The 25,169-nt window shown below is 37.5% G+C and overlaps 3 protein-coding genes across 9 annotated transcripts in view; 1 reads left to right on the top strand and 2 right to left on the bottom strand.

The window, feature by feature from the left end:
• Positions 1–8,448, bottom strand: part of mdy (midway) — a 69,295-nt gene extending 60,847 nt beyond the window's left edge. The window contains exon 1 of one of the 3 annotated variants that reach the window (XM_067768713.1): positions 8,201–8,448. Coding sequence is in view for 1 of the 3 variants with exons in the window: in XM_067768712.1 (XP_067624813.1) it covers positions 7,809–7,939 (131 nt within the window). In the remaining 2 variants the exon portion in view is untranslated. Of the gene's footprint in view, positions 1–7,808; positions 8,040–8,200 lie in introns of those variants that run through there. The other 2 variants (XM_067768714.1, XM_067768712.1) reach the window with 2 other exon arrangements.
• LOC137241276 (trans-1,2-dihydrobenzene-1,2-diol dehydrogenase-like) overlaps positions 1–25,169 on the top strand; it is a 161,977-nt gene that overhangs the window by 43,740 nt on the left and 93,068 nt on the right. The window lies entirely within an intron of this gene.
• LOC137241274 (uncharacterized) overlaps positions 17,499–25,169 on the bottom strand; it is a 65,542-nt gene continuing 57,871 nt past the window's right edge. For both annotated transcript variants that reach the window (XM_067768710.1, XM_067768709.1), the window contains exon 3: positions 17,499–23,613. In XM_067768710.1, coding sequence (XP_067624811.1) covers positions 20,966–23,613 — 2,648 coding nt within the window. In that variant the 3' untranslated portion in view covers positions 17,499–20,965. The remainder of the gene's footprint in view (positions 23,614–25,169) is intronic.

The following is a 25,169-nucleotide window of genomic DNA, read 5'->3' as shown; positions in this document are numbered from 1 at the left end:
CGGCGGCCGCCGTGGTGTGATGGTAGCGTGCTCCGCCTACCACACCGAAGATCGTGGGAAACAAGATTTTTCAATTAGAAGAAAATTTTTCTAAGCGATGTCGCCCCTCGGCAGTGTTTGGCAAGCATTCCGAGTGTATTTCTGCCATGAAAAGCTCTCAGTGAAAACTCATCTGCCTTGCAGATGCCGTTCGGAAAACTTAAAAAGGAGCACGACGTAAATTGGAGGAGAAGCTCGGCCTAAAATCTCTTAGGAGGTTGTCGTGCCTTAATTTTTTTTTTTTTTTTTTATATCTTGTCAAGAGGAAGGACTGTGGACTGTGTATAAAAACTGTGCGTGGCTTCAACCGATTTTGCCCATTTTCACAAACAGTTATCGCCATAGAAGCTATGCCTTTACCAAATTTCACAAGGATTGGTAAATTTTTGTTTGACTTATGGCATTAAAAGCATTCTAGATAAATTTAATGAAAAAGGGCGGAGCCACGCTCATTTTGAAATTTTCTTTTATTTTCGTATTTTGTTGCACCATATCATTACTGGAGTTGAATGTTGACATAATTTACTTATATACTGTAAAGATATTCAATTTTTTGTAAAAATTTGACTTATAAATTACAGCTTGCAAAACTTTTAAATTACCTTCCATTGTCCAAAAATTGACTAATTTTCTATTCTGTGTCATAAGGTCAACCCCCCTACAAAGTTTCATCGCTTTATCCGTCTTTGGTTATGAATTATCGCACTTTTTCGGTTTTTCGAAATTTTCCATATCGAAAAAGTGCGCTATAACAGTGCGACTTCGTTCATTTTAAATAGCGATCTGAGATGAGTACCCAGGAACTTACATACCAAATTTCATTAAGGTAACTCAAAATTTACCGAAGTTATCGTGTTTACGGACTGACAGTCGGACGGACGGACATGGCTAAATGAATTTCTTTTTTCGCCCAAATCATTTTATGATATAGAAGTCTATATCTATCTCGATTGGTTTATGCCGTTACGGATTACCGTTATGCGAACAAAATTAATATACTCTGTGAGCTCTGCTCAGCTGAGTATAAAAACAAAGTACATGGAATTCTTAAATATGTTTGTATGCATGTCGCGCGGCAGCCACTTTGTATTCCGCCATGATTATCACTAATCGACTAGTTGTTTGCATTCGAATATTCGAAATTTTTTTTGGCGTTTTTTACTGATTACTATCATACCTGGGCATCTAATGTCGGGTAGAAATTCAATGCGGAGAAGACGGATATGGCCTTGTTTACAAAGAGGTACAAGGTCCCAAAATGGACCAGGCCTAAGTTAGGAGGGGTGACCTTACAGGAGAAACCTTGCACAAAATATCTAGGATTCATTCTAGACAGTAAGCTGTCATGGAGGCTCAACGTGGAGGAGAGGGTGAAGAAGGCCTCAACGGCACTTTATGCATGTAAAAGAATGCTGGGGTGTATGTGGGGCTTTCTCATTGGGCTTTTACAGCGACTGTAAGCCCTATTTTATACTATGGAGTTCTTGTTTGGTGGAAAGCCTCACAAAAAACAACATACCTCAAAAAATTAGAGGGGGTATGCAAACTATCAATTCTTAGCATTACGGGAGCCCTGAAAACAACCCCGACGGCTGCACTGTATGCCATTCTGCACATTCCACCTGTAGACCTGGTAGCAAAGAACATAGCATTAACAACTGCAACCAGGCTCAGTGCCTCGGGGCAGCTTGAGCGCCGGCCATAGTAGTATAGCGTCATCAATCACAAGACGAATAGACTATCTCATTCCCTATCTGCGCTTCGAGGGAGATCTTAAGGCCACAATAGAGGTGGACGGTTGGCGCAAGGGTGGGCAAATGGCGGACGAGGCGATACATGTGTACACAGATGGCTCCAAAGTAGTGGAAGGAGTAGGGTCTGCGGTATACTGTGCTGATCCGGAAATAAGCAGATCATACAGGCTGCCGGATTACTGTAGTGTTTTCCAAGCGGAAATATTAGCCTTCACCAAAGCAGTAGAAACCCGGGAAGAGAATAGCTTAAGCTGTAACCGTGTTAACTTTTATATTGAGAGTCAAGCAGCAATTAAGGCAATAATCTCGCATAGCACAGCATCTAAATGCGTGGAGTGTAAGCAGTCTCTGGAGAGAATCGGGACAGGGAGAAGCATACATCTATATTGGGTCCCAGGGCATATGGGAATAGATGGGAATGAAAAAGCGGATGAACTAGCTAAAAAGGGCGCATCCCTTGAAGCTTGCTCCGTAGACGTCCCAATTAGACCGGGGGAGATTAAGCGAAGGCGAGAGGTGCACATGATCGACCAAGCGGGAAAGGCGTGGGGTCAAGCGCGGGGCTGTAAAGTGTCGAAGATTATGTGTAGGTCCTACAACCTTAGACTAACAAAGTTCCTTCTATCATTAAAAAGAGGACTGTAAACTCATGACGGGTATTCTATTTCAATCCGTACGCAGCTGCACTTTCTTTCTACAATTCAGTATTATTTTTAAATTATATTTTTTAATGACAAAAATTTGATTTAATGATATCGTCAGTATTCGAAAAGTTAGTTAAAACTTGGTTTTCTCCTCCGTAGAGGAGTTGGAGGAGTGCAACAACTTCTTATCCAAGGCGCTGACAACTGCGTACAACAGAGCTTGTCCTCTGAATAGATTCAAGGAGAAAGCAAATCCACCATCGTGGAGTAAGGAGCTGAATCTTCTTAGAGGGCAGGTAGAAAAGATTTTTAAGCTGGCTCTATAAACGTGAAATCAACAGGTCAGAGCGGGTTTCATGGAAGAATTTCTGTGCCGACATAGAATACTCCAGCGAAACGGCGAGACTGAGGAAAGTCCTATCTAAAGAAGACCACGTCTAGGTACTGATAAAAAAAAGGACGACAGGGAGTGGTCACACAATAGTTAAGAGACCCTTAAACCACTACTTAACACGCACTTCCCATCAGGAGATGATGCAGAAGAGTTATGTAACGCCGTCTACAGTCCTAATACAGAGCGAGAGGTGCCAATATTGCTGACCAATACCAAAATTGAATGGGCAATAAAAACGTTTGATATGTTCAAATCGCCGGGTCCAGATTATAGAATGGCTAAGAATAATCTTTGAGGGTTGCATAAAACTGACCAACGTCTCGCACGCTTGGAAAACGACTCGAGCACACGAAAGACTCCAGGTCTACTATGTTGACATTTTTTCTGCTCCAAACCCTAGAAAGATTAATAGATGTGTATGTAAAATCAAATATGAACTAGGAATTATTCTCTTCAGCACAACATGCTTACACCAAAGGCAAGTCAGTCGATAATGCATTGCATAGGGTGGTTATGAATATAAAGAAGGCCCTGGAATACCAGGAATATGCCCTTAAATCTTAAAAGAGAAAATAAAGATTCTGTTTGACAAGGGAGCGGAACAAAACGCTCCAGAGGTAAAATACCAAACACTAAATTTATAAATATCTAAAACTATAATAAACTTATGTGCGTGGGAGACTACACCAGTTAACAAAATTAAAAAAATTTTGATTTATTTTGTTTTGTTGATTTTTCGATAAGTTATATAACTGGAATGATTTTCCGTCATTTCTGATCAACGACGAAACCAAGTTGCCTTCAACACAAATTTGACAAGGGATGAAGGAAACTCGTTCCAACATACTACATACATTAGTAAAATTGTTTGAACCACTTAAAAGAATTATACGTTTTTTCGCTGGAGTCAAGTTTTTTGAAAGACAAGTTTTCTAGATATTGAAAAACTTTAGGATTGTGAGTTCTGAAAATATATAGTTCACGATAACTTTTGAATAAGCAAGGAAATTCTTAAAATTTCCCAATATTCAAGACAACAAACCACAACAATCTTATTTATATTTTTTTCTTCTTTTTAGTCGCCAAAGCTTTAAAACGTGAAACTTTGTCATATCAACACTTAACCTATTTTCTTACATTATGACTTAATATTCAGCTTGAGAGTTACACTTTACATAGTAAATGGAGGAGATATGTCAGATTTGTTGTCAACTGGTGTTTTTAAATATGTAACATGGCTGGCATACAAAATATAATGAAAATCAGCTGTGTTTATTTTTTTTCTAAGAGGCTTTCCGTGCGATACGATTTGAATAAGGACTTGCGGCAAGCACGCAAACACCGGCACATGCAACCAAAGATGCATGCAACTGAATGTGTTCGCGCACAAGCCAAGCGGGTTTGAGAAAAAAAAATATTAAGAGGGTTGCTTCTGAAGTTTTGAGTAACAAAATGTTCTTGACGATATAAGTGGCCGTTTTCAAACATTGTACACAAGTTCTGATCACAATTAGACACAGTTTGAGTGTGAAGTTTGTTTGCTTTTCATGTTATCTTCTGCTACCACATTTATATTTATTTGTATACATTTTTTTCAACTTCTTCAAATTTAGCAATTTGGCTCGGTTTTGCATTTTTTTGACAGCTTAAAATAAACCATATTTATTTTGCTACAAAAAATGTACGGCGTGCAGTTATTGTTTGTTTCAATGGCATCATAGGAACTAGAAAAAAAAAACTCCATACCCTGCTTTTTTTTCGGAGACCCGTTTTTTTATAGTTTTTTTTATTAATATTAAAGAAATGTATAATTTTTTTTTTTTTTGACAAAAAATTTAATTAAATATTTTATCTTTTAATGTTATGTCAATAGTAGGTTTGATATTTTTGTAAAATTGTTATATATAAAAAATTATTAAATTAAAAAAAAACATGAGCCTTCAATGTGTTTTGGAATAGTCGGCTATACGGTCTATGAACTTTGCTTTTTTTCTAATTTACTCATTTTCTATATATAATAATTTAATATACAATAACTTGGAAAATGTCCATTTTGCAAAAATAATAAACGTGGTCTTGAAAGCTAAAATTTAACATAATGGTTTATTGTATAATGACAAAAAAATTTTTACGACCCGTGATCGAAACCCATATTTTAAATCATAAGAAGTAGTTCGGGAATGAAGATTAATGTAATTGTGAACTATTGGCCATGCACGCTCATTAGGTCCATACTTGATTGTTATTGTTATAAAGAGTTTGAAAATTTCATATATATCCTTTGAGTGAAACTGGTTTTCGATATGTGATCGTATAGCTCGATACCGCCACAGGTCACGATTGAGTGCCCTTTATTGCTTTTAATGTATGGAAACGTTTTACAAAACAATTTATTCTTTTTATTTGCTTAATAATTTGGAAAAAATTTAAACAACTTGAAATCAGGACGGATAAGGCGGCAGCTGTTTCCAATATACCTTATCGATGCCCGATCCATATTATTTAAAACTGCAAAACTCAGGGGTTGAAAAAATTAATTCAATTAACAAAAACTTAAAAAACTGTTTATTATATTTTAGTTACGAAAAAAAAACAAATATCATCTAAAATATTGTTGTACCCAGAAGTTGGTTGGGCTAAATATTTATCGAAAATAATCTCAAGAATCTTGAGACCCATCGCAACACGTCTATATTTCGGTTCTTCCATTCACCCAGTTAATGTACGCTATAATAACATTGCCATCAACTTTTATGCATATTAGAGATAACAAGTTTTTCTAGAGAGGGCTTTTGACGTGGTCATGGCTATCGTCCGATTTTGCTCATTTTAAATAGCGTTGGCAGGAATCCTACGAACCAAATATCAATAAGATATCTCAGATTTACTCAAATCATCGTGCTCACAGACAAAGGAATGGACTGTCGGTTATGGCTTAATGAAATGTCATTGTATACAAATTCCGGACAGAGTTTTTTTTTCTTGTTCGTCCGGAATAATTTTATTTTTTTTCTATTACCATTGCTCTTGTTGCAAATAGCTTAGGCTCAACTGGCAGGTCCGTGAATGAGTTCGACCAAACTGAAAAAAAAAACGCTATTAGAAATCAGGATCGATGTTATAAAATAACTCCGTGCTTCTGGCAAATTCTAGAAGCTTTCTGGACTATGCTACTTGATACTTCTAGATAGCTGTGTCATTCCTAATAGCTAGAGCCTTAGCCTGGCGAACGCATGGCATGAGCACAAACTTGCTCCATCGTTGCACAACATTCACTTCCTACATCCGCTATGACTGACACTAGAAGGCAGTGTCCAGTCAGAATGCCCATCATGGGACTACAGTCCAGTCCCTCTTTTCAATAATAAGAGTAATTTTTTTTAGTCTAAAGTTGTAATACCTGCACATGATCATCGAAACTTTACGCGCTTACTTCCACGCCTTTCCTGCTTGGTCGACCAAGTGCAACTCTCGCCTGCTTTTAAGCTTGCCCAATCTGATTGATACGTCTACGGTACAAGCTTTGAGGGATGCGCCCTGTTAAGCTAGCTCATCCGATTTTTCATTTCCATATATTCTCATATGCCCAAAGACCCAATAAAGGTGTGCTATGACAGATTATAGCCTTAATAGCTGCTTGGAATTTAGTTTAAGCTATTTTCATCCAGTATTTCTGCTGCCTCAGTCTCGGTTTCTACCACCTCCTGAAAAATACTACACAGTAATCTGGCAGCTTGCACGATCTGTTTATTCCGGTCCAGCGCAGTATATCGCAGACCCTACTCTTTCCACTACTTTGCAACCATCGGTATACACGTGTATCGCCATCACCCAGCGGGTTAGGGGGTTAGAATATACCCGAGGTAGGTATGCCTGTCGTAAGAGGCGACTAAAATACCAAATAGATTTAAGGGGTTGTGTAGCGAAACCCTTTCACATTGCCAGTGCAATATATAGCTTCTCCAAACCCAATTGTCAACCTCACCTATCCGTGGCGAATCCTGTTTCATTAACAGCCGAGGCTCTGGCGACTCCGAACTACTCATGGATCTAGGGGGTGGGAGGACGGTATGGCTTAGAAGGTCGCATGTGGTCATAACAGATCGATCCCGAGATGGTCGGGCCTGGTACCGGAACGTACCGGATCTGCATCCGGCAAAGGACCATCAACATCGATAACACTCCCCAAGGCTTTCGGGGAGTGTCCTTATCGCTACAACAACAACGTGTATCGCCATTTGAGCCCTTGCTGTAACCTTTCACCTCTATTGTGACCCATCAAAGAGTAGGTAGGGAAGTACATAGGTATTCTGTTCGTTCACTATTTGATGACGCTATGCTTCTATGGCCGTATGAAATTGTTGTCGCATATAGTTTCACAACAAATCTGAAAAAGATTTTTCGTCCGAAGTTTTCGTATAAATTGGATCTAACTTTTGAAAAAAAAAAAATATTTAGTCTATTCACGTCATCATGATTACCAATTTATCTGTTTAAAAATTGTTTCTGTTAAGTGTATTTTGTTTATGTAATTGAATAAAAATTTCATGCACATAGCCACGTAAACTGACTAGCACGCCTACGTGAATAGCCCAATAATTTTTGTTTCCTAGAACCATGTTCTTATCAAAGATTTTTCTGAAACTAAAAAAGAGACCATTTAATATATCAAGAACTATGAAAGACGTGGAAAGTTTTCTTATTTCCAATTTTAATAGCTACGACACCGATAAGTAGTTTTATGTGGGTAATTAATCCGTACGGCTAGCGACGTCAAAACAACCACTGTGCCACAGTCATCTTTGAGATATGGATAGACCACGATTCTTTGTCACAGCACTTTTCAAAAGCTTCGAGAAGTTTTTTTGATAAGTTAAGTCAGACTTTGCGATGACGATTTTTTGCTATTTTGAAGGTCTTTAAACATACGCCCTTGTATGGTAATAAACAGCGAGGGTGGCAAGGGAATGACACTACCTTCTAACTTTTATGAATGTCAAATTCTTCACTTCATTGTATTTAAATTTAGTCTTGCTTAACTTAACATATCTGATATTAATCCAAATATTTTTAATACTTTTATTTGAATTTCCTTTTTTTTTTAACATATGGACGTTTGCTTTTTTTAAACAAAATTTGTGCACGCGCTAAAAATAATTGGCAATGTATATCAAAGAACAGTGGCAAAAGTAAACAGTAAAACTATCAAAAGAGAAAAAACAAAAAAAAAAAAATCGGCAAATTGACCAATTGAACGAGAGTCAGCGCCACGATCGTCGCGATCAAAACACTTTTACTTCAACAAGAACTAATTGCTAAGATTTTTTTTATCACTTCACGCGTGTTGATATCACTCAAATGATACGTACTTTTATTTGGTAGATTATTTATGATTTCACTAGTTTATTTGGTATTTTAAGTTACTCCACAAATCAGCTGTCACCACACCACGAACCGCATGCAATGCAAGCCGCAAACAAAAGGAATTGCACTTAAATAAAGGAAAGTCAAGATGCTACGAGATCATCTAAAACATAACCAATTTATCTACCAACGAACGAACGAATTAGTTCATAAACGAACTGCAATCGACGACGCTTTAAAAACAACTGAATTCATAAACGGTGCACGTCTCCTAGTGCTTGACAAACAGCTTGTGGAGCTCGTGGAGGGCTGTGCGACGACGAAATCAGCGTCACAGGCCGTGTAGTAATGCCAAATTCTTTGCTGGTCTGGTTGGTTGTAGTGATTCATAGAACCGTGGAACCGGTTACTATAGAGACCCGAGTGAGTTAAAGATCCCGATCCCGATAGTGCGAGTTTTCATATGAAGTTTTGAAAGTGTTAGTTCTTGTACGACCCGTCAATATGACCCATTACCAAGTATATTATTGAACCCGATGAAGAGTCTCAGAGTTATAACGAATTAAAACAGTTCCCAAGAAGAAAGAACAATAGGTTATAACGCCTAAAAACCATCCCGAAATCTTTCCCTAATAATCCCTAACAGTCGCAACGAAATCAATCGCGAAATGTTTTAAAGCTAGCTCGAAAACGATCCCGAAACAGTCTTTCTGTAATAATCCAAAAATATTCTTGAAAATAATCCTAAATGTTATCGAAATAGTCCCGCTATGATCCCTAAAACAATCTCATAATAGTCCTGAAACGATCGTGAAAGTTATCCTGAAGTAATCCTGAAATATATCCGAAATAATCAACAAAAAATTTCATAAATAGTCTCTGAAACATTCAAAAAATGGTCTCTAAATTATTCCTAAAATCCAAAACTTTTCGAAAAAGTCCGAAATTACCCCGAAAACCCGCCGAAGTAGTAGCAAAATGATTTTTCAGACAATCCTAAAATTTGGGGCTCATCCTTAAAAACGGTTATCGAATGATTCGAAACAGCTCGGAACTGCTTGAAAGCAATCACGAAACGATGCCAAATAGTGTCGATGTTATCCCGAAAAAATCCCGCAAATAATACCAGAATAACTTCAAAATCGTCCAGAAATCATTTCGAAAACAATCCCTAAATTAACCCGAAATAACTCCAAAATAGTCCTATCACGATTCTGACAATAATTCCGAAATAACTGTCGTCGGATCCTGAACTAATTTTCAAATATCTTCCTTAATAGAAAGAACGATTCCAAATTTCGTCGGACGCAGCGAATTTTTTGTATTGCTTTGTAATCGATGTTTTAAACTATGATTAAAGTTCCAGTCCTTAAGCTTGGAAGCGGTTGTGGTAACAGTACTTTGCTTAATCGCAATTGTCCTTATCTTCTGCTAGCCAGACCATATCGCTAACGATTTCATAAGATCCCGCTGAATCTTCCAGCTCATCCTACTTCATTTCGTGAGTTACTTGGATTCGCCAGAGCCACGCAGCAGTTTCAGAAACGTTGAACCAAAGCAAGATTGTTGTTTAAAGAGCTCCATCCACAGAACCGTTATGCAGGTCACACACCGTTGCGGCGGATTTGTGTCAAAGCAGTTGTCGTCCGGGGTATTCTGGTTTAAATGTAGGTAATTTTTTTTCTTTATCATTGAGTAATTTCACCTCACTATGTAAATGATTTTGATTCGTTTTAAGGAGACATACTGTACCAGTTTTGAGTTCGGTGTTTTATCAGGTCGTCAGCTTCCTCGAGTGCCAATATCATACTGTCATCTGCATAAAGAGCTATCTACTTCTGGTGGGAAGGAGGGTTTTGAATTCCATTTACGCCTTTCGATCCAGAACTTTATAGGATTTACCGTGCCAAAGGCTTTCGACAGGGGAGATACCGCGAATACTGTCTTGCGCAAAGCGCCGTTTCTTTGTCCTACAAAATAGATGCGCCAACATCCATATTGCTTTCCACTAAACTCGACCGAACCAGTTCTTCAAGTAGTTGGAACCGCATATCACTAGTTGATTTTCTTGCTGCTAAGATCATCTGGCAGTCGGTGCCTCTTCAAAACATCTCACTCCTCCATTGCCATTGTGCACACATGAGTATTTATTTTTTATTGTCGCTTATGGGTTTCTTTCTACTTTTGTCGTTACTAAGAGATATGATGGAACTATTTATATACAAAACACATGGACAAATACATATGTATTTGTGTACGTATATATTACATACAGTTACAACAAACGTCTTTAGGTTATCTATAATATAGATTCTATATCATATCATAGCGGAACGATACAAGGTGGCAGCATGTTGACATACCTACAAACATAAATAAAAATTTCATGTACTTTGTTTTTGTAAATTCGATGGACAAATGTAAAAATCGTACTGCGCCGTATTTTGATGTATCAAATCAAATAAAAAAAGCTTAAAATCAGCTGTCCCATGCTGCCACCTTGTATCGTTGCGCCATGTATCATATATAGCCGGTTAGCTCACGAGAGCCTAAATGAGTGGAAAAAGACACAGAGAGCGAAAGGCCGGTCGTTGATTTCGTTTTGCGTTCACTATTCGTTCAAAAAGTCAACAAATTGATATAGAGATCAAAAGGCAGACAGGCAGGCGGGTCAGAGATTGGTTTTTGTGATAGGCATGAATGCGGTAGAAAAATGCATAAACGGGATGTTATGTTTTATTAAAAAAATTAAACACAATTCTTCTCAAACTAAACATAATTAAAAACACCCTTATCGCGAGTTTTATTTTCACCCGAAAATATTCACAGTTTTTGTTCACCCTGTCGCAGAGGATGGCGAAAGAATTTTTTGTGTTCGAAAAAGATTTCACCTTATCGGCAACTCTTTGTTCGGGCGAAATGAAGAGCGGGGAAACGCAAATTTGTTCACTTATATTTTACAGGCGAACGAGAGGAAAACAAAATGTAAGTAATATTTTGTTTTGAAATTTGATACTCTTATAATTACATATATGTACTTTTATTATTGGAAATAAATCAATAGATAATGCACAATTGGAAGCTGAATGGAAAAAAGTGAAATTCCTGTATTGCTAAGTATTTAAATTCTATTTTTTATGACAATGTATCAGTCGGCCAAGTTATCCATTGTGGTCAAAAGAACGGTTCCAAAATGTGGAGCACCTCGCTGAAACAAGATTGGCTAAGCCGCACTCCTTTGTCCTTTAGAACGCCTTTCCCTATGCGAAAAAACGAACACATGTACTCAACGTTACAATTGGTGAAACTCCAAATTTGTGTTTCAATGGGGGGCAAGGAGTTGGTAAGATATCTAGCAAATATTAGAATGCCGGCTTGTTTACCCTGTAATATTGGCGAAAGCGAATTGAAAAAAATATAACTTGGTATTCAAAAGTGATGAAAATAGTAATTTTTAGCTTACAGTGAATCATTTAGCTTCAAAGGGTTAGAACTGTCCCTTAATTGCCCCCGAATCACTTTCACATTTATATTCTCCTCGCGCCCAATTTTACATTTTTTATTTCAATTTTTGTTGTATTTTAAGGAAATATATGCTTTACAAAATTTACACAATTGCAAGTAAATTATTTGTTCACTGCTAGTTCACAATAGAGCGTCAGCTGTTTCGGAGTGAACTTTTGTTCGCCAGAAATTGCCGATAGGCGGAAAAAGTTCACCCGAACAAAAAAAGTGAGGGCGAACACTTTTCCGCGTGAACTTCGCGATAAGGGTGAATAACAAAACGTCACTTGGGAAAAAAGGAGTTGAATTTATAAAAATCGTTCAATTGACTTAGTGGCCATTCGAACTGAACTTATGTCACCCCGCTTTTTTATCTCCCATTTTAAAAATTTGTTATCTACCTAATTATTTTCTAGATTTTAGTATTATTATTACTTCATGTAAGTATTGTTTTCAATAAAACCGTTTAACTTAAAAAATTTTTTGAATTATTTTATTTTAGTCTAAAGTTGTAATACCTCCACATGATCTTCGAAACTTTACATCCCCGCGCTTGGTTCCACGCTTTTCCTGCTTGGTCGACCAAGTGCAACTCGCCTGCTTTTAAGCTTGCCCAATCTGATTGAGACGTCTACGGTACAAGCTTTGAGGAATGCACCCTGTTAAGATAGCTCATCCGATTTTTCATTTCCATATATGTGATCCGGTCTATGAAAAGGTGGCTTATGACTCAAAAAAAACACAGCTGCTAACAGCTGTTTCACGCAACTTCTTTTTTGAGTCATAAGCCACCTTTTCATAGACCGGTTCACATATTCTCATATGCCCAAATACCCAATAAAGATGTGCTATGTGAGATTATAGCCTTAATAGCTGCTTGGATTTCAATGAAAAAATTGACGCGACTGCAGTTTAAGCAATTTTATCCAGTAATTCCAGAAACGATATAATAGAGAGACATTGCATAGACGAAAAATAGTGTGAGGCAAGCTTCACAAAATTCTAGTAGGTCACATTCACCACTTACCACAGCAGAATTTGTTAAACTACCACTGTCTGTATTTGTTATTTAATAATTATTTGTACACTTTTTATTCAGCTAATGTGTTTAGAATTTTAAGTTTTACTCACTAAAACTCCAATCAGTGTATTTCTGTGCTTAAATTATGTTAAAAATTGTGTTAAAGTTTTTGGTGTGGTGAAAGTGACCTACTAGAATTTTGTTACGCTCCGCTGCTTTCCACCGAAGTTCGCGCATGCAATATCTTTATATTCCAAAATTTTTGGTAATTCTGCTGCCTCAGTCACGGCTTCTACTACCTCCTGAAAAACACTACATAGTAATCTGGCAGCTTGTAGCATCTGTTTGTTCCGGACCAGCGCAGTATACCGCAGACCCTACTCCTTCCACTACTTTGCAACCATCGGTTTACACGTGTATCGCCATTTGAGAGCCCTTGCCGTAACCTTTCACCTCTATTGTGACCCATCAAAGAGCAGGTAGGGAAGCAGGTAGTATGTTCGTTCATGATTGATGACGCTATGTTCAGGGCCGGCTCTACCATATACGCGAACTATGCCACCGCCTAGGGCACCACATTTTAGGGGGCACCAAATTCGATAAACACTTTTGTACTAAAAATCCTTTTTGCAAAAAAGAAGATTTTTGTAGGGGCCCTATATTTAGTTTCATAAAAAAAATTTTATTTTCACCTTAGTTATATTTTACAACACAACTTGTTTGGTCTCGTGCCCAATTTATTATTTTGTTGACGATACCTATGTCGGTTGCGAGTGGCGAGCGTAGCTTTTCGAAACTGAAATTAATCAAAACGGACTCAAGAAAGGCTTGTCGGTTTATCATTGCTATCAATAGAGCAGGAAATTGCGCAAAAATTGGATTTAAGTAGAATTATATCAACTTTCTCTGAGTTGTAGGCGCGGAAAATGAAGTTTTAGTAAACTCTAATAGCGTTTTCTTTTCTGAAATGAATTGTTGCCTAAGTAAATGGTAGAGCCTTAATAGAGTTACTCCTACCCCTAAAAATTTTCAACATTTATAGTCATACAAAGAACATTTCATCTCACCATATTCGCTCATATCACAAATCACACTAGAAGATTGCGCATTGGGCATGTAAACATTATATTATTTCTTTTTTATGGGCAATTCTTACATCATTTTCCTTTAGCTCTTGTTTTTTTCTCTCATTTTTTCATTCGCTCAAACAGTCAACTGTGACGTAGATGCGCAGAACGAAGCAATTTTGAACTCGTGAATGCGCAATCTGGTAGGTGATCTCACATTAACAGAGTATATGTGGAACTCAAGAGCGAATTGAGCGTTTCACAGAGTTGCACTGCCACACCTCCATTTTATACAGGGTAAAAGTGTAACGCTTTTGCGTTGCGAGCAGGTAACAATTTTCACAAAAGAACGAAATACCCCGTAAAGGCATTGCCTGTTTTTTAGAATAGAACAACAACCCTTGCGCAGCGTACAAAAAGCGTAACACTATAGCCAGAAAAGAAAACGCTATAAGATTAAAAATACTTTTGTGTGTTATATTTTCGTTCTTTTGTTGAAAAAAATATATATATATTTAATATGCAAAAGAAATATTTTTTTGTTTTATTGACACTAAGTTTGAATTTAATATTTCTGATCTCCAATTTCTTTCTATAAATACGGGAGAAAGGGGCCGCAAATAATAACTCGCCTAGGGCCCCAAATTCTCTTGAGCGGCCCTGGCTATGCTTCTATGGCCGTATGAAATTGTTGTTGCGAATAATTTCACAACAAATCGGAAAAAGATTTTTCGTCCGAAGTTTTCGTATAAACTGGATCTAACTTTTGGGAAAAAAATAATAAAATTTAGTCTATTCACGTCATCATGATACCAATTTACAGGACAATTTTTAAGTAATACGAACGTGGCCAAATGGCCACGTAGTAGTCCGCCGTGGCCACGTAGTAATCATAATCTGGCCACACCTAAATTTCGAAATGCGTGAACAACAATTAACTAAAATAATGTCACAAATTTTCTGAATATACATGATTTCCCCAAAATGTCAAAAAATATATAACTTGCTAATTCTTATGAAGTTTTTTGGTGCTAATCGAAAAAATTTATCAACGAATGAATGATAGTTCATCAAATATTTGTATTGTATTGTATTTGTATTTTATTAAACATTTTCTAGATGCATACTTATTAACCTAAGATTAGAATATTACATTAAATAATTTCAAATCACTATGCAGCATAGAAAAAGTATATGGCATTTTTTATATTAAAGTTTAACATAGTTCTAATTGCCAGTCCTAGCTTTGATATATTGATTTGTGTGGGGTGTACAAAAATAAAATATCATGAAGAGTTTAAGTTATACATTAAATTAAATCATCAAGGATATGAAAGAGAATCAATATTAAATATTTGCAGCTTCCTAAGGTAGGTACGTCGTCCTCAGCCGCGTTTCTAATTCAAAGTGATTATAACCAAAAAGATACAGCTTAACTTCTTTTTTAAATAAGTTGACATTTCTTATTACCTGTACAGTGGCAGGAAGGGAGTTGAAAAATTTGCACGACGTGTATGTGTAAAAACTTCTAAAGTGCGACGTCCTGTCAGTGAAGATTTATATGGAAAAGAATATAGGTACTCACGACTTTCGTGACATATATAAATTCTACAAATTCTGCACGTGCTCGAGGATTTTTGTCAGCATATAATAAAAAAATTTTGGGCAAGTATATAATAAGTTGGATATGGAAAATAACTATTCCTGGGATTACTTGTTTTTTTGCAAATGTTTTGGTATGAGTGAGTCACAACCACGGTTGTCACAGCAATACGATACAATACCCTGCTAGACACCTGCCAGTCAATTGATTAATCAACTGACTGGCATGGCTGCTATTTACATCATGATTTACCATCATGTTCTTAATGGCAATATTCAAAAGCTGACCGGTATGGTCAGTCAGGTGTTCGAGGAGATATTTTGCTTTTGGCCACCTAGTGAAAAATCCTTAAAAAATGCCCTGCCAATTTATGTATCTGTTTAAAAATTGTTTCTGTTAAGTGTATTTTGTTTTTGTAATTGAATAAAAATTTCAAGACATAGCCACATAAATTGATAAGCACGCCTACGTGAATAGCCCAATAATTTTTGTTTTCTTGAACCATTTTCTTATCAAAGATTTTTCTGAAACGACCATTTAATATATCAAGAACTATGAAAGACGTCGAAAGTTTTCTTATTTCGAATTTTAATAGCTCCGACACCGATAAGTATTTTTATGTGGGTAATTAATCCGTACGGCTAGCGACGTCAAAACAACCACTGTGCCACAGTCATCTTTGAGCTATGGAAAGACCACGATTATTTGTCTGCATAGGACTCAGCAGATTTTGAAAAGATCTTCTAGAAGTTTTTTTGATAAGTTAAGTCAAACTTTGCAATGGCGATTTTTTGCTATTTTGAAGGTCTTTGAACATACGCGGCTGCCCTTGTATGGTAATAAACAGCGAGGGTGGCAGGGGAATGGCACTACCTTCTAACTTTTATGAATGTCAAATTCTTCACATCATTGTATTTAAATTTAATCCAAATATTTTCAATAAGAGATTTCTTTTTAAACGCTCTGTTACCAGTGGCTGCCAAACTGTTATGCGCCTGCTGTACCACGCCTGGAAATATGCAGTCTTTATTTGAAAAGTACTTATGAACATATGTACTGTACCCGTTAGGAATATTTGGTCATTAGATTGACACGTTTAAACTTTTGCTTCATTTCTGCAATAAATGTTACACTCATGTTGTAGTCTTAAATACTAACTTTTGAACTAGGAGCTCTGTGAAAAAGCTGAATTTGTAGGTAATGGCACCCTTTTTCTTATTCAGAGGGAAATATTTTGTGTAAGGAGCATACTAACTTACGAGAGAGCTGAGAAGAACCAACTGGGCGACATTTTCAGGAAAGAAAACGACATTAGGTTAGTTTGAACTGGCTGGTCCGTGAGGACCTTACATGACTGAATGAGTTCATAGTGTTACCAGAAGTTTGCCAAACGGCCAAACTGAAAAACCAGAAAGCAGAAGTTATGTTATAAAATCACTCCCGTCCTCTTGGCAAATATTAGAAGCTTTCTGGATATGCAAAGCATTGATAGTCTACATACCCCTCTAATTTGAGATACGTTATCTTCTGAGTGGCCCCTCACTACTCCATAGCATAGGATGGGCTTTACAATTGCTGTAAATATGATATGAGGCAGCGGGCGATAGAAAAACGCCATTGGATAGGCAGTAAACTTATATGTATGTAAACGGCCAACCTTGCTTAGAGCCATATTTTCTACATTATTTTTGATGTTACCTGTTCTGTAACTTGAAAAGACCTACGATACGTTAGGCTAGCACACTACCTCCACACAAAGATGGTCGCCGTTAAAGTATTGTCAAAGTAGACATAAAAATAGTTGTCAAATAACAATAGTTCCGACAGCTATGGGGACACCGAGTACCAGTTCTTGAATCGTATAACTCTTAATAAATCCTCTGGCATTTATATTTCTTGGTTTGTTTCAAGGTTAGGTTAGGTTAGGTTGAACTGGCCGGTCCATGAGGATCTCACATAGACTGATTAAGTCCGTAGTATTACCAGAAGTTTGTTTTAACTGGTTTGTTTCAAACTTTTGCGGAAAAAGTCTAAAGACTTTTCCGTCTTCCGCACCTTTATCTTTGCGTATTAGTTAAAAACTGCTTATTTATTTTTATTAAAATTTTTTTAGTTTGGTAAAATTAAGTTTATTTCGTTTTTATTAAGACTTAACACTAATATTTCGAGATGACAGCATTGAATACACGAAAATTAGCTTAGTAACATATATAATCACAAAATAAACGTGACGAAACTTAAGCGTAGTAAGTACATAAATCTTTGTCATATATAAATAAATAATTTAAATAAATACAAATAAAATACATAAATAAAGCCCTGTAGTATTTACACATATTCAAATTTATTTGAGCTACACCTTTTTCAGTTTAAAATCAGAATGCTTGGAAATTTGTTTTGCAGTTTTCAAAAATTAAAATGGAAATTCTGAGCTTGAGTAGTAATTTTCTAAACTTAAATTGGAAATTCGGATAAAGTTCTAAATTTCTGCGCTTAAATTAGAATTTCTGAACCTGAGTTGTGATATTCTGAACTTGAACTGTAATTTTCTCAATAATAATGTGGCGAATGTTGACATCACTAGGCAGTTAGTAAATAATCACGCGACAACAAAAACACGAAGCAGCCACACTTGTGTACATGAATACATCAGTCATCATTTACACACATACCTATCACAAACACACATGTGGTCATCAGCCGAAGTAGTTACTCACACATGCGCACGCATATGGCTATGGGAGAGTCGTGGACTACAGATATACATATGTATATGTAGCTGTTTACCAAGCAGGAGATACAAGAGTTCTAGAAGGTGAAACGTCTAGACCTTTGAAGAAATATGCGTGCGAAGCAACGGATAGTATAAAAGCAGCGCAAGCTGAGTAATCAGTATTCGGTTTGAATTAAAAACGCTATCAGTTGCGTAGTGAAGTATAATTGTGAAGTATTAATTGTACTACTCCCAAAGTCTAATAAACTTTGCTAAACTTAAGTTCGTAGGAAGTCTCGCTGAATTGAAAGGGTGAAGAAGCCTCTCCCCTCTCTCGTCTGTGCCGCAGACTTGGGTTCAATACTTGACTAATGTAAAAGCCGGCTTACATGTATGTTGTATTTTATGTTGTATATTTTCTGTAAATACTTACTATAATGTCACTATGCCGAATGTATGCCAAATTCGCGAAAATTTGCCGAATTTAACTTTTTTCTCAAGGTTTTTAGAACTCATTTGAGTAAGCAGTTTTTAAGGCAGTAAGTAAGTTAATCTTAGTTTTGTAAAAAATTTCCCTAATTTTCGGCAATTTTTTCTTGAGTTATACCCCATAGGAATTTTTTAACGTAATTTTTTTTATAGGGAAAAAAGTCCTTATCCTCGTAAAAAAAAAAAAATTGCCGCGAGACTTCTTACGAACTTAAGTTTAGCACTTTATTATACTAAAATTAAACGGGCTACAAAACTGCATACTTGAAAAAATTCTGCATGTTCTTTTGGCCGAGCAATCAACGTTCGAAATTTTATTGCAACAATTTTTGGAGCCAAAAGGGTCTAAGTGCGCTTGGATCCAGAAAAAAAATTGCCAAAAATCAGCGAGACTTCCTACGAACTTAAGTTTAGCACTTTATTATACTAAAATTAAACGGGCTACAAACTGCATACTTGAAAAAATTCTGCATGTTCTTTTGGCCGAGCAATCAACGTTCGAAATTTTATTGCAACAATTTTTGGAGCCAAAAGGGTCGAAGCGCGCTTGGATCCAGAAAAAAAATTGCCAAAAATCAGCGAGACATCCTACGAACTTAAGTTTAGCACTTTATTATATTAAAATTAAACGGGCTACAAAACTGCATACTCGAAAAAATTCTACATGTTCTTTTGGCCGAGCACTCAACGTTCGAAATTTTATTGCAATAATTTTTGGAACTTTTTGCAATAATTTTTGGAAATTTACAGTTATTTCCCATCTGCAGTAAACAACCTTTGAATTAGTTGACCAACGTGCATTCATTTAGACAGGATTCATTTCAAACTCATTTACCCAGAATTTACAATAAGTAATTTACATTAACCTTAATTATCTCAATTCAACGTCGATGTTACTTAGATCCTTTTGGTTCTAAGCCCTTCAATTATTATTTTCTTGACTTTCTTAACTTGGGTTTTAATTTAATGGACTTGAATTAAGTTTTTTGAATATCATTTAACAATTTCTGAATTCAAGCTGAAAAGGGCGTAAAATAAAAATGCTTAGACTGTGTTCACACGCGCCAAATTTACTTACTTACTTGATTGGCCGGCCATAACCGTTAAAACGGTTCAACGGTCCAACAAGGCTTCTTCATCGGGCTAACTGGCGCCAATTGGCAACACAAAGGGAATATCAATCATTTTCCACCAGGTTTTTCCAGCAGAGTGGGTGCCCTCTTTCTCTGCTTCTATATGCGGATGGCGACAAGCATACTTTTTTGGATGGAGCACAAATTTGGTTGTTAATATTTTGCTTCCATTTTATAAAGTTAGCTGCCAAATTCTTGTAGAGCAATTTTTAAAACTTAAAACTTTTCATATTTTTGCGAAATATTTAAAATTTTTGACATATATGTATACTAAATAACAACAGATAAATGAGAAATTAAAGCGAGCACCTGAGCAGGAATGATTTTTCGACTGCCTCTGTTTTTTCATATTTTTCGTTATGAGTTGTCGCATGTAAACACGGCCTTAGTAAGTAAAAAAAAATATATATATTAGGGTGGGTCGATTTATTAACCGATATTGTGCCATCGATTTTTCGATGGGATTTGGGCTCAGGAAAAAAAGTTCCACTACGCATACCAAAAAAATTATTTTCGAGCCTGCGAAATTTCATTTTTTTGACTTTTTCCGACTTTGATTTTTTTCATGACCTACTAAAAAAATTTTCATTTGATTGTAAACTTTTCATACATACCTTGTCCGACCCAAAAATGTCCGCTAAACAAATATTTTTTTTTTTTTCAAAAAACTGTTATCGACTACGTTTTAGCGGACATTTTTGGGTCGGACAGGGTCTACATATGAAAATTTTTTTAGAAAGTCCTGAAAAAAACCTTAAAAATCAAAGTCCAAAAAAAGCCAAAAAAAGAAATATAGCAGGCTCGCAAATTATTTTTTGGGTATGCATAGTGGAGCTTTTTTTCCTGAGCCCAATTCCTATCGAAAAACCGATGGCACGATATCGGTTAACTTTTGTCCATACAAATCGACCCACCCTAATATATATATAGTCCATAAAATAAAAGTTTTTTAAGTTTAGATTTGGTGTAGAGGCAGTACATGAATAGAGTGTAAATATTTTAATTGCAGTTGTAAATTACAATACAAATTGGCAATAAATTAAAATTTTTTGACTGAAACTATTTAACTGATGGGTAAGCGAGCTAGGCTGGGCTGTGCAACGCTGCTATGCCGAATTTTATTTGAACGCTGCCAGCGTCTATGAAATGTAACCTTGTCTATTTGGCTTTGGGTCTTTTATGGTAGTTCGAAGTTCAGTTAAGGCGCATATTTAAACACCTGCCATTATTTCTATGCCAATTACGCCAACTTCGTTTGCATGCGCACATCGCCCATATTCATCCCAAATTCCGTCAGCTTCACATCCTCATAATCGCCCACAAATTCACCCTCCCCCTCACCATCATAAATCAATTTATCATAGCGTTTGATTTGCGCTGCACTACCATTACCACCAACATCATCATCATCATTGTTATTCTCATCTTCATACTCATCAAATTCATCTTCATAGAAAGCGGGTGCACCCTCATCCGACGATACAACCGCCGCCGCCCGCACGCCATCTACGACGCTGTTAACTACAAAATCCTTAAGACGTATTTCCGGATGTTGATCATAATCAAATACCTGACGCACCTCGCGTGGTGGCACATCTGTGGTATAGCTGACCTCCGTTGACCCATCTGCATCGGCGACTGTTAAAATGTGATTAGCATTCGTACCGATACGCGCATTAGCTGCCACAGGTACTAAAGCAGTTTGTGACTGTGTTATGACGTTGTGCAAAGGTGTTGATGAGTTTAGTGCTTGTAAAATTGTACTGGGTGTAGTTAAATGAGCAGGCATTTCAGATAAATCTAATGTTGATTCAGCAAATAAGTTGCCCAGCGATGAGTCAAGCAAACTTAGTAGGCCTTGCATTCCAGTTGGCGGTTCATTGGGCAGTTCGAGCTTTAGTAGCGGCACTGCGGTTGTTGGCTTTGCAGTTGTGGTAAGAAGTTTAGTGTTTTCTGCTGCTGATTTCACAGTTGCATTGTTGGTAGCAGCGGTGCTATTGATTTTTGGAGTTGCAGTGGTAGCTGCTAGGCGTAGGGTTGTTGTTGTTGTGGCAGCTGCTTTTAGTTTTAAAGTGGTTTGAGTGGTGCTGCTCTTAGCGTCGAGCTTGCTAGTCAATGGAGCTTTCACAGTTGTCGAGGTTTTTGCTGTAGTTGCGGGCGTTTTCGGTTTCTCGGTTGTGATAGTGCTTGGTTTTGCCGTCGTGGAAGTACTTATTGTTGTTGAGAATTTCGGTGTTGCTGTCGAGCTTTTCACATGCAGGTGCTCTACCTGGAAAGTCTCTGGTGTACCACGTTTCTCTTCACCGGGTTCCGCCACTCGTACAACTGGCTCACGTTTGGGTACCACGGGCACTATTTTTGGAAGATTTAAGTTGATACCATTTTTTCCATACTTTTTAACTTTTGAGTGACCTTCAATGATCAGATACATCGGTCCTCTCATTGGCGCTTCAGGTTGTTTGTAATGTGAGAAAAGCGAGTCTGTGGTCATTTGCATTGATGTGACTGTTGGACGAGATGCCAAATTACTGGTTGTCGGTATTAGCAGACGTGACGATGTCGTAGTAGTTGGCGTACGAGGTGTTGTTGTTATTGTTGGTGTATAAATTACGTGCTTTGTTGTTCTTGTAGTAAAAGGAGTCAAAGTTGAGCTCATTAGCGGTTGGTAAGTACTCGATGAGCTGAGCGGTACAAATGCAGGTTGCGGTGCATGCGTTGTAGTTGTTGTTGTAGCTATCGTTGGTGGTGCTGGTACGTGTGTAACTGGTGTATAGGGAGTGAAACCACTGTGGTTATTAGTTTTCGTGGACGGCATGTGATCGTGAAATGGCTTTGTTGTCTCGTAAACGGGTTTTGTTGTTTCGAAAACAATTTTATTGGTTGAAGTCGCATAACTGGGATTTGCTGATGTTTTCACAACTTCCTTTCTTAGGAGCTCCTGTAACCAGGGCTTACGTCCTAGCCCACTTTGTTTCATATAACTAGAGCTGTGATGTAAAGAGTTCGGAGAATAGGGTTCTTGCGGCGCACGCGAACTCATGCTATTCATACTTGGACGCATAAAGCTGACGTAGTGATGTGTGTCTTGTGCATATGAGTCGTAAGGCGAATGAGTACGTAGTACGCTTGAGGTTTGCTGAGTTTTGGGCTTTGAGGTAACAGGCGCACCACTGCTGCTCGGCATAAAGTAATGATGATTTTGTTGTAGCTGTTGCTGCGAATGCTGCATAGCCGGCGGTGAGTTATATATCCACGACATTGAAGAAGGTGTCGACATTCCATTATAGTGTTGCGGCGCTTTCATATGAGACGCCGCTGATGCCGATTGCGCTCCCGTACTCAGAGGCGCCGGTCCCGACATGCTATGACGATATTCCATATTCACTTGTGTCTCAGGTGATGGTTTCATAGGTACATTGAACGTATTAATCGGAGGTGAGTTCATTTGCATGGGCGGTGGCATCAAACGTGTGGGCAACTGTTGTGCATAATAACTTCGACGCACCGATTGATATTTTGGCTGTAACAGCGGAGTTTCGCCCTTTGCATTTTTCATTACATACGGCTGGTGCGGCATGGCATATTGGTTTGGATGTGGATGTGGATGCTGTTGATACGCAAGGCTGCCGCTGCGTAAGTGCTCATTCGGTTTGACCAGCAGTGAATTGTGCTGTTTGTTGGGACGTGTGAAATGTATGTTGTTTGTTGCATCCTGTTTTCTTGCCAACTCCTCTTTACTGTTGCTCTCTTTTGTGGTCTCCGCCCAGTAGCGCACATGTTCTAACGTTGGCGGACTGTAGTCGAATGTTGGATCATTTTTGAGTGGATCACCACGGCCCACGGGACGCCATTCATTGCTGTAATCCAAACGCGGACTAAATGCGTGCACTGTGTGCGAGCATCACACGCAACCAAGTGAAGTGTGTGCGAGATGGAGAATTTGATGAAAAGGAATAAAAAGAAAACAAAAAATATATTAAAAATGGCATTAACTAGTTTTTGCATAATAATCTAATGCTTAGATGCCTTTAGTTGTGGCTCTAGAGCAATTTTTTGTTACTGAGGAGACTTAGAAGATATGTTAAGATAATGAAAGAATCGAACTGCAGACACTTAAGGAAAATATAATTTTATTTATCGAAGATTAAGAATAAGATAATTGCATTTCCTGCCGTATTTCCCAAATAGCAGGTTAACTAAAGTTCCTTTTTCTTTAGTAGCCTTGCTTCAGCGACGCTATTCCGACAATGCGCCTTATGTTTCGAAACTAGTATAGTATATCCATCAGAAGATGCAGTTGGTCCGTAAGGACCTCACATAAGTATGTAGATTGCATATGTCCAAACTGAAAAACATTTTCATGAACTAGGACCTATGTCATACAATAACTTTGTGCCCTTCGCAAATAGTACAAATAAGGAAAAGCTAAGTTCGGGTGTAATCGAACATTACATACTCAGCTGCCAAATTACACCTTGCAAATTTTAAAATTACCTTCTTTTAAAAGTGGGCGGTGCCACGCCCGTTGTCCAAAATTTTACTAATTTTCTATTCTGCGTTATAAGGTCAACCCACTTACCAAATTTCATCCCTTTATCCACTTTGGTAATGAATTATAGCACCTTTCCGGTTTTTCGAAATTTTCGATATCGAAAAAGTGGGCGTGGTTATAGTCCGATTTCGTTCAATTTATATATACAATAGCGATCTGAGATGAGTGCCCAGGAACTTACATACCAAATTTCATATAGATACCTCAAAATTTACTCAAGTTATCGTGTTTACGGACAGACGGACTAAATGAATTTCTTTTTTCGCCCAGATCATTTTGATGTATAGAATTCTATATTTATCTCGATTAGTTTATGATGTTATGGGGTACCGTTATGCGAACAAAATTTATATACTCTGTGAGCTCTGCTCAGCTGAGTATAAAAATATGTCTAAGACCTACCGTACTTCTGCAAAACTATCCCATTATGTATATTGAAGCGTTCCCCAATCACTAAGAAATCCAATGAATCCCACTAAAAGTTGAAGTGTCTGTCCCACATTTGCTTAGCGAACTTGATGTCCATCTGTTTAAAGTAGACTACTCTTGGTGTTCCGCATGTTGTGCAGGCAATGATACCGGCGTGACAGTTTCGTGGGATATTGCTATGCATCGGACCCAGATGATCATAAAATAATTCGGGACTACCTTCGATCGCACCACAGTCCAGCTCAGAGCCTGGATTTCCGCTTAGTTATATGAGCATATATTTAATTCTATAGCCGTATTAGCACTAACTAGCGTCACAGCCACTATGTCTTTAATCGCGGCGATTTCCGGGCAGCTTACAACTATGTCGCAAATCGAAATACTGACACAAAACCCTGCTGCCAACACCCTACTTTCCAATTTACTCCTCTCTCGAAGGGATGAGAGTGTTTAGGCCTGCACA

This window comes from Eurosta solidaginis, chromosome 2 (assembly GCF_040869045.1).
Source record: "Eurosta solidaginis isolate ZX-2024a chromosome 2, ASM4086904v1, whole genome shotgun sequence".
Taxonomy (NCBI): domain Eukaryota; kingdom Metazoa; phylum Arthropoda; class Insecta; order Diptera; family Tephritidae; genus Eurosta; species Eurosta solidaginis.
This window is presented reverse-complemented; position numbering and strand designations above follow the sequence as displayed.